Source organism: Ruditapes philippinarum, unplaced genomic scaffold (genome assembly GCF_026571515.1).
Source record: "Ruditapes philippinarum isolate M1 unplaced genomic scaffold, ASM2657151v2 ctg459_1_1_1_1, whole genome shotgun sequence".
NCBI classification, from domain to species: domain Eukaryota; kingdom Metazoa; phylum Mollusca; class Bivalvia; order Venerida; family Veneridae; genus Ruditapes; species Ruditapes philippinarum.
In genome coordinates, this window is record NW_026856679.1 from 156,423 (window position 1) to 167,423 (window position 11,001).

The 11,001-nt window shown below is 32.0% G+C and overlaps 1 protein-coding gene across 1 annotated transcript; it reads right to left on the bottom strand.

Moving 5' to 3' along the window:
* Positions 1-1,273: 1,273 nt before the first annotated feature.
* On the bottom strand, positions 1,274-8,649 carry LOC132747309 (dual specificity tyrosine-phosphorylation-regulated kinase 2-like). Its single transcript, XM_060736657.1, has one exon. It carries the CDS (start codon positions 8,410-8,412, stop codon positions 6,730-6,732), a length of 1,683 nt encoding a protein of 560 aa, XP_060592640.1. The 5' UTR covers positions 8,413-8,649; the 3' UTR covers positions 1,274-6,729.
* Between the last annotated feature and the right edge of the window lie 2,352 nt (positions 8,650-11,001).

Below are 11,001 nucleotides of genomic sequence, written 5' to 3' on the forward strand. Positions count from 1 at the left end.
CCCTTGAGCTATATGGGCAATAGTAAAGGACTTTAATTATTAAAGGACTTTGATATTATCACACGCATCCTTGCACGTCCTAATTTTATTGTTTAGTGACAGACTGGTGTGTAGTGTAAATTTTGTTCAAGTAACAAGAGCTGTCAGTAGGGCAGCGTTCTCGACTATTGTCATTGCTTGATAGTAAAACAAGAGCCTGGATAATGTATAATTTTCTTATTTTAAAAAGGGTCATAATTCTGTCACAATCCACGACGAAAGTTATGGGTCGTGGACGGTGACCTCCTATTATGCTCTGAAATAAGTGTGTCAAGTTTTAACCCATTCCCTACAGTAGTTTTGGAGATACCAACTGGCAACCAAAGACTCAATCAGTGTGACGGCGACGCCGACACCGAAGCCTGGGTGAGTATATACATGTACTTCGAATAGTCGAGCTTTAAAGGTATAGGACTGTATTGTAACTTCAAAATATACAAGTATTGAATAATTCTTAAGTGTATAATTCATTAAAAACCAATGCTAGAGTTATATATTTTCCCCCAGTGGTAAAATTATGATTCTGAAGCTGTATGTAAGATTTCAAGTGAAAACCTTACTTCAGAGGTTGTCAAGATAGTTCTTGCAGCAAAATCTTAACCTGGAAATGTTCTGTTTCATTCAAATCATTACTATTTGATCTGGAAAGTGGTCTATGATCCAAGACATGTATAAAGTCTGAAAGATTTACTTTGATAAAACATCAAATCTTACACCATCTTTACTTAAGTTAACACCAAATTAAAAATATCTTGGACTCGTTTTTCTTTCAAAAACTATTCAGTAGCTTTATATATTACAGATGTATTGACTGAATAGTGAACAGTGCAGACCATCATCAGATGGTACTAGTTGCATGGGTAGAACCTAAAGGCTAAACTCAATATTTTCAGGAAATGAGTTACTTTCATTAAGATGTACTGAATGAATAGTGAACAGTGCAGACCATGACCAGATGGCACTAGTTGCATGGGTAGAACCTGAAGGCTAAACTCAATATTTTCAGGAAATGAGTTAATTTCATTAAGATGTACTGAATGAATAGTGAACAGTGCAGACCATGACCAGACAACACTAAAATATGCCGACTAATTTTGGTCTGCACTGGTTGCATGCAACATGCAGGTTAAACTTTAACCAAGTGTTACACAAGTATTAGTGGAAAAGTCACACTATTCTTTGTAAAGTCATTATTTTTCTTTAATATTCATAAAAACAAAACCCAACATGGAAATATTGCAGTGTCATTTTAATAGTCAAATTTTACACTTTTTGTTAAAAATATCTGTATTCAAACATCCATTCAATAACACAATCCTGAAATATTCTATAACAATTTCAGCATCCACTAACAAATATTTGGCATGGTCAGCCAAACATGGTATATCTGTATGTATATAAATGCTATATACACTATACACTGTCTAAAAATATGGGAAAAAATAAAATAAAAAGGCTTTTTATGTATATATAAAACTAGAAAAATTAGATTTTTTTGGTTTGTCATAGGTTGACAATGAGGAAAACAAGACTGACAGTAAAAATATAATGATAGTTGAGAGATGAGAGAGAAATGTAAAAGAATAAATAACAACAAACTTATCATACAAGAGTAAAAACATATACAAGCACAATACAATGTATACTGGTGACAGGTTTCAGACCACAAAATCAGCTGCAATTCAAATGTGCACACAGAAATATGCACTTTGTCAAAAGAAAACATCAAAATAGTTTGTAAGTTTCCATCATATGACAGTGTGGGACTAAACTCTGGATGTCTATTGGTAATTTGGTATAACTATTTATACAGGTATACTTTGAGACTTAATGCAAATGAGGGAATAAGCCTTGGTCAAGTTTTCAGATGTAAATGTACATGTATAGCTGTGAGACTCAATAGAGAAAATAACGAGATTTCTTGTTGGAAAGTAACAATATAAAAACATGAAATTTGTAGAAAAACCTAATGTCTTATATAAAACAGTATTTTAGAAAAAAATTAAATTTCAATGCTTTATGTTTTACAACCATACTGCTATTTCCTTGTGACATATTCCTACTATATCCCTGCTTTTATAACTGCGTTCAAAACAAGAAAACACAACCAAAGGAACGCCTGGTTAAAAAAAAAACCTGAACAATGAAAAAAACCTCAAATTTTAACTAAATTATTTTTTTTTCAGTAGCATTTTTATGATATGGTCCCAAAGTTAACAAGAGAAAGCAAAAAGTCAATAAATAATAATATGTAATAAACATCAAAATGAGATAATTATTTACGTGCATGTAAGTGTAAATGAAAAATAAAACAAACAAACTTGGTCAAATTTGTTGTTTCCAAAAAATTTTTTATCAGATACATGTATCTTCATTTAGATGACAAATCTATTGCTTAAAAAGAAATGCCAGGCAATAAGATTCTGACATATTTTTCTAAACAAAAACTTATGCCATGCAATGACTGTTTGAGATAACCACGAAAGCATTGCATTTCTTTTAATTAAATAAAAGTACTAAAAGGTACACTTTAGTATAAAGATACATGTACTAAAACATAATCATAAAAAAACTATTAGACCTTGTCATAATGATTTATGCAGCTATTTTATGTTTACTATTAGTATTGTATACATTTTTGACCTAGTTATTCTTCCCTCTTTTTTTTATACATTAGATTTCACCTTCAGATACATATTTATTAGATGCAGTGGATTTCTGTTAATTCAGTGTAACTAGAAACAGTGCAAAATCAATGTTTTTCCTGATATGACCTCTGCTTGTGTGGAGGCTACTAGCTCAATACCACATTTTCATTTACTAACTAGGCAGTCATTAACTGCATACCAACAAAAACGTCATGGCAATATTTTATTGACTAAACATAATTATTTATATTTATATACCGGATATTTTATAAACCAAGTGAAGTTTTCACTAACCTAGTTACAATGTCAATATTTCTTTCTTCCTATTTCAGATGCAAAGCTTCAAAACAGCCTCATGAATTATGTAAGATACGACGAATAAATTTCATTTTTTCCTCAATGGGAAGATTATACAAATATTTCCGCTTTAAACTTTTCATTTACATTGTTGAACTTGACATGAAATTGCCAGAATAATTTTACAATGAAAGTTTTCATTCATAAAAGTAATCTCTGTTTAAATAATTTCATTCAGATAATTTCAAATGCAATTGTATTGGTAGCCGGAAACAGACATTTTTTTTTCTTTTTGAAAGGTTTATAAATTAAAAATTGTACATGTTTGAACATGTAATCATCATGTAACAAATTTTGTTTGAGGACAATCTCTAAGGATAAATTATTTAGGGACAATCCCCTTAACCTACATTGTGTAAAAATCAGGAAAAGTGAAATCCCTCAGAAGCAAGTCATGTTAATATAAAATAAATTGTTTATACATGTTTTTTTTAAAGCATATTAACGTGCAGATGTTTATCTTAAAAATGATTATTCTGTCTGACCTGAATAGTTTTTTTACCTTAACAAACAATTTTAACTTCTTCTCAAAACTTAAGAAACATGTACCATTTTTAGTTTTAAATATATAAAGCAACAATACCAATGTTTTCTCAGATACATTACATACACAGTAATAATTATCATTCTCAAGTTATTTCTAACCTAACAAAATATTTTAGATGATAATGTAAATGATTTCAGATATAACATTTTTTGTTTGAAACAAACTTGATCCCTTATGTATTACAATGAAATATAAATGCAACAAGATTTCTCATGAACAGGGCAATATTCACTTGACATTAGGCAAAATGTACAGTAATCAAGGCCAATAGTAATGCATGAAAATTGCAAATAATTACTACTTTGTATTACAGTAAGTTAGGCCAAGGCAAATATATGTCTGTTCACAACTTTCTGTCCCCTCAAAATATACAATGTATGTTACGATTTGCAGGTATGCCATTTCTTGTTTACTTACAATAAAAGTTTACAATAACAGTATTTTTTTAACATTTATAGCCATGCCTTGTAACAATAATTAATGCATTCTGATTGGTCAGGAAACTTAAAACAGACTTATATTTGCATGGCCTTATTTCATTATCATTATTTGTAACTCAACACCACAATTATTTGTAATAGTATTTGTAAGTATTCAAAATTTTACCTTGGGCATTGTCATTATAAAAACAGTAAACTCTTTAAGTTAATAAAATTGAAATTTATGTATAACAATCTCAAGTTATCAGCCCCTGTTTAGCAACGTTGGAATTTCTTTTATTGCATTTAATGGTATTTGAATAGATAAAATTCATTTGTTTGCCTACCAATTCATTCACACAAAAAGTAACAAAATTCATACATTGATAGATAAACTTAAGATGAAATTCTTCAACAGATAAGTTTCAAGTACTGGTATCTCATTGTAAAAAAAGGCTTTATCTTAAAAAAAAACAAACTATAAACACAAAATGCGCTGTATACTGATATATGTATAAAAATGGAAATTCTTAAAAAAAAAACACATGGTAAAATTATTTTAACCTGAGGGGAACTACTACAATACTCTGTATCACAACTGTTAGAAAGTTTTGATCAATAGTGGTGATTTTTGTAGATTGCCTGCCGCCTTATCTGCTATAATTCCAACCTTTACCCTGTAAGCAAATGGCTATTCCATAGATTTTACAATTATGCCACTTCAATGGAGCTTTCGCTGATTAGAAGCTAAAGAACAAGAATGAAATCAATATTCTAATGTATTTGCTTGGTATGCTTTCAAAACATGCAATGTTACGGTTCACTTATCAATTGTGTGTATTGTGTAGGTTATAGATTAATAAATTTGATATTGGCGATAGATTTACAATATATGAAATAAACCTTATATAGTTGGCAATTTATATTAGCTTACTTAATCAAACTTATCAATACAGGTCAATAAAAAAAATAACTTATTTTATATGCTCATAAATCTATACTTCTGTAAATACTTCTAATCCAAGCAAAGAAACTGATAAGAAATATGTGCATTTTCATGTTGCAAAAGTAAAAACATCAAGATGATAAAAATATTTTCACATCCCACAATGAATTCCAGAAGAAAAAAAAACACTATCTGGGTAAAAGAAACTATCAATTTACTCCAATTTACTGACCCATGATTGATAAAACATTTGAGATTTTGGATAAAAACTAATTATGTTGCCAAGGAATAAATTATCCATAACTTCATAAAGCATATGCCAAAACCATTAACAGACTAATATTTCTCCCTAGAAACAAAACACAAGAATGGTATTCTGACCAGAGATCTGGTTATTGGAAAATTAATTGATGAGTGAACGCAGAGATTGGAATATGTAGCATGTCAATCAGCCGGCAAATTACATAAATCAGGCACACAACACGTTGATGGCTTATCAATAATTAGGCCAGTCTTACATTTTCTGGTGTTTTTTTTTCAAAATTTGTATACAAAAACATTAAATTAAAAAAATCAAAGGCAGCAAAATAACTCATTAACAGATAATATAGGACTCTAAGCAATTTTCTTCACATTTGGTAAACTGAAGTAACTTACAGCTTATACACTGCCTAATTACAAACTGCCAAATTAACATTACAATCAACTTTTTAAAGGTAGCTTAAATTCAGACTGGAGCTCGCTCACTAATATTTAGGTCAAGGCAAAGAAAGAGAAGTTATTTTTCTCCTAAAATAAAATATTGTGTAAAACTCATTTTTATATCTAAAAACTCATTTAAAATGTAAGATCTTTACAATAGTGATTACAATATGGAATTAAATAAAATTGAACATTAAATATTTAGACAAAATTTAAAAAAAGTAACAATCTTCTCAAAGACTGTAAAAATTAAGCCTTAACAAACATAATTTTAAATTAATACATCATCAAAACAAATGTCATAAAAACAAAGCTTTGGACCAAGTATAAATAGTGCAATTAAAATGACACTTCTTTTTCCTTACTCTGACCCAAATGTTTCACAATTTGTATCCATGATAAGCTATCAGTCCATTCAAAAAGTACACATTTATCCAGCATGTTAAGCTAATGACAATGTACCATCCTTGAAGGTACTATAGATAAAACTATTATATCACAGAAAAAACAAATGATCAATGTTTAAAATGATCATAGTCAAGTTTTTACATCCTGTCTCTGAACTTAGTATGGATGAATAACACAATACTAGGACAGCAATGTTGTGCACACAATGTGGTAATAATATGAACATTTTGTTCAATAAATACTGATCATTAACAACACCATACACATCACAAAAAATCCATTCTTTACAGAATTCAGCGCACATTCAAACAACACAATTCCACATATAAACCTGATGCACATTTTCACTGAACAGCACATCGAGTGTACAAAGTTCACTAGAATAGAATATATTAGTTTTGAAAATCAACTCAACAAATGGAAAAGAAAATTTACTGATTTCATTTCACCAAAATTCTTAATTTTCAATCCACATTTTGGCTGGTGCATTTAAAAACTTCACACAATTTCCATTCAAAAACCACAGAGTGATTTTATTTATTTTGAATAAGGCATGTGTGGACGGCTTTTAGAAATATCATTGCATTTATTTCAGTTTAAAACAATTATATAATCATGTGATATATTTTCTATTTTAGTATCGTGATCACAAAATGGAATGTCCTACATAGTAGAACCAATCTGTGGTAATTTTGTTCTTGTATTCAAGATTCCTGAATCTTCTTGAATATATTGTTGACGAGCCTTCCCACTTGATGAGCTTCCTATTTTAGACACTAAAGCGCTAGTGTTAGCTGTGGTGATCTTTTTACGTGTTGCAGAATCTTGGCGATTTTCATTTGCTGGAGGTTTAGGCAATCTTCTCCGAAGCCAAGCATGTCGAAGTGCCTGAGCTGGGTTCATACGATTAGCTGGGTCCCATTCAAGGCATCTTCGCATAAAATCCAGGAAGAGTGGATCATCTGTACCTTTAAGAGCAGTTACTAGATCTTTACTACCGGGTGGGCCTCTAGTTTTACCTCTTCGAGAACGTCCTCCCTGAAGTACTGTGCTACCATCTGGCAGTGTTGTAACAGTGCAGTATCTAGGTTGACCTTTCGAACTTATAAAATTCCGGGCTCGTTTTGACTGGTCTAGCAATTTTTGTGGTGGCATGCCTTGCAATTCAATAATGGTTGCGAGCTGGTCTCCTTCATCTTCCCCTGGGAACAGTGGATACCCTGTCAGCAGCTCAGCCAGGATACAGCCAAGACTCCACATATCAATAGGCATTCCATACTTTGCTCCTAATATGACTTCTGGCGCCCTATAAAATCTTGACTGGATATATGTATATATGCGCTGATGTTCATAGCAGCTGGATCCAAAGTCTATCACCTTAATTCCACTTCTGCCCTGCTGTTTAAGAAGGATATTTTCTGGTTTGAGATCACAGTGTATGATTCTATTTTTGTAAAGCGCATCTAAACATTGCAAGATTGAGTGTGCAAATTTCCTAACTAGTTGTAAGCTAAATCCTTGAAATTTATTTTTCTTAATAAGTTCATATAAATTCATACTGAGCAATTCAAATGTTATACAAATATGATTGCGAAAACTAAAATGCTCTAACATGTGGACAATGTTCATTGCATTGTCTTTGTCCTGTTTCTTCAAATGTTCAAGAATTCTTATTTCTTCCTGAGCTTGTCTATGGAATCTCTTTTCATTTCGAACCATTTTTAACGCTATATGGGACTGAATTTTGTGATCATAGGCCTTTACAACTTGTCCAAAGCTGCCTTTACCAATAACTTTCAAAACTTCATATCGATAAGCTATATGATCATGTGGTACATGTATATATGAACCATTTTCATCATCATAACCATTGTTATTTGCACCACCTACAACACCCTGTCTTTTCTTAGCATTCTGTCCAACAAAAAATATCGCAGGATAATTGAAAATTTCATGGTGTTCAAATGATGTTAGTTTATGCATATACTGTTTCATCGCAGTTTCAGGACTCATAGCATTATTCCTTCTTGCTGCTGATCCAGACTTGGACCCAATACTTCCAGCACTAGAACTGGGTCTGACCACAGGTAGCGCTGGTTCATCAACGCCGCCATGTTGACCGTGGTCTCTCTTAGTATCATGGTGTTTATGATCCTCGTACAACTGGGTTACTTTTGGTCCCTGTGTACTTACATGAGCACTATGCGAAGCCCCTCCAACTGTTTGACTTGTTAATGGTGGTAAATGATGCGATCCATCAATTGTATGGGTATACATGTCGCCTGTTGTCAAAAGAGATCGAGTCCTTTGTACAGGCACTGGTAATGGTTTTACACGCGTTGACATGTTCCGAAAATAAACACCGAAAAATACCCTTCCTGGCTCTCCGATAGTCTTCTAGAGCTCAAGTCATGTCGCATTTATAATTTAAATTCCACTTGAAACTTTATAAATCAAAATAAAATCCAGATTTCACTACATTGTCTTAGTTCTTTGTTAATAAAGTCTGTTGCTATTTTTCGAAAGACTAATGGAGGTATCGTTGCCAAGCGAGACACTGGTTGGTCAAAACGTCATGTCCCGTGACGTCATGGAAACATGTGGTCACGTGGGGCAAATACCGTTATCCGATTTGTGTATTGGAGGTTTCACGCCACTATATATTTCCAATTTGTTTATTTTTTGTTATGTCCGAATAAATATAAAAGGGTGACTTTAGAAAAAAAGTCATAAAAGAAATATATTTACTATATAAGAACAATTTAAAGCTATAAGAGCTTGTATAATATGATTATTAGTTATTTATCTTTGGGAATTGAAAAAAATGACAAGGGAAAATCGTTTGCATGTTATATTAGGCATAGTGTAAAGCAGATTTTTTTCCGTTACCAATCTGTATATATTGGGAAAAGAGCCTTACCGTCACCATTTAACAAAATGAGCACCATTCTTCTTTACGTTGATTTTTTAAAGAAGCAATGACCTACAGAAGCTATATATTTTTCATGGCTTATGATGGTTTATCCTTTTTAAAGCGAAAAAAGGTATCATTTGCATAAGGGGTATAATATAAGGGGTACCAGGGGTACTAGTAGCATTGCTCGGCAACTTATGCAGAATCAGTACCACAATTACATACTAGTATTGGTTCAGTACTGCAGTGCCAGTTCTGATATATTTTTCAATTACATGTAGTACCAATACCAGAACTTTCATATATTTAACATATTTATCATAAAGTCTAGCGAAAATACACATAAAACAATTTTGATATGGAGCTTCAGAACTAGGTTTTCTTAAAATATATAAATGTATATACAAAATGTATTTAATAGTTTGCTCCTTTGTAAAAAGATAAAACGATACAGTATCCTATATAGATATGAGATGTTCACGTTTGCTCTATCTGAGCAAGTGATGGCATTTTTATAAATACCAAAGAACTACCTCTGTATGTAGTTACTCTACCATTATTTGAGTACCACTTGCACGAGGCAATTAAGCGATATACCAGAAAATGACTGTAGTACGTGTACTGAAGTACCATATCCAATTATACATGTTTGTACATTCATTTAAGATGTCAATATCACTGTTATTTTTATCTAAAGCATGTGGAGCAGTAAGAGAACACCATAAGATGGATGCATTTTTAGTGTTATTTAAAAACTTTGATTTTACGAATACCATGTTGCTTTGCTCGTTATACGGTTTTGATAAATAACTATATATGTGAATACAAATTTTTATATTATATTTTTATCGTATAAAGACATTTTAAGAATAGCGTGGTATAATGAGGCTGGAATTGAACTCGAGGCAGTTGGAAGTGTTAATTTTTACTTGTTGTTCTTTTTTTCTGGAAAGAGTCGGGGCCGGGGTGGGGGATTAATGTATTACCGCATATCACCAGGAATATCATAATTATATTTAGATGTCTACAAACACAATTATTATTCATCAAATGAATTGACGCGCATAAATAAAATTATAGATATACACATATTCAAAAGTTCATTTATGAAGAATAGTAAAGGAATATCTTTGATAGACGTTGACAAAACAGTGAAAGAAGTTCACGAATAAATGTTCAAATGGTTTGATTTCCCTCATCAGTACAAGTCAAAAGTCAAGTCAAGTCAAAAAAACATTTAATTCTCTCATTCCATGTACAAACATGACATAATGGAGTAATAAACATGAATAAAGTATAATGAGGCTCAAATAGCAGTTAATTAACATACTAGCGAAAAATATAATTGAATTGTGCTTCCAGTTTTCAAGTACGTGGAGAGCCAAAACTGTTGTGTATATATATATTACTAAAACATATTAAATAATAAAGAAAGCTAGTATTACATTCAAAGGTATTGTTTCATTTTTCTCGTCACACGCACACACGCACGCACACACACACACACACACACCACATGTATACTTTCTATTTCAACAATGTGTAGTATTAAATTGACGATTTCTGCTCAATAGTCGTAACGACAATCAATATTTTTAACGTAAATGAATATACTACAAAAACTTAAGTAAACATGCGAATCATTTTTAGGGTATAAATGGAGAAGTCTAATTTTAACAATAACAAAAGGTATGGTATAGGGATGCGAATGGTAGATGGGGGTGATAACAAAAAAGGCTTTGCACGTAGATGTTGTTGCATTTACTTCCCTTTAGTTAAAGTGTTAGATAATATTCAAGTTTTTAGTTATGCAGAGTGAATTTGAATATGATCTAGAAAAACTTTCTGATCGGCGGGAACTGGGGTCTCCGTCTACTCTATCGTGGACCTGAACTCAATCAGAGCACGACCTGGGGCATGGAAGCTCCAATAAGGTCTTCCTGCGATGAAACGCGCCCCAGGCCGTGCCAGGTGCACTCCTGTCCCTCGACTTCCCAATGGCGATCGGGGGACAGGAGTAC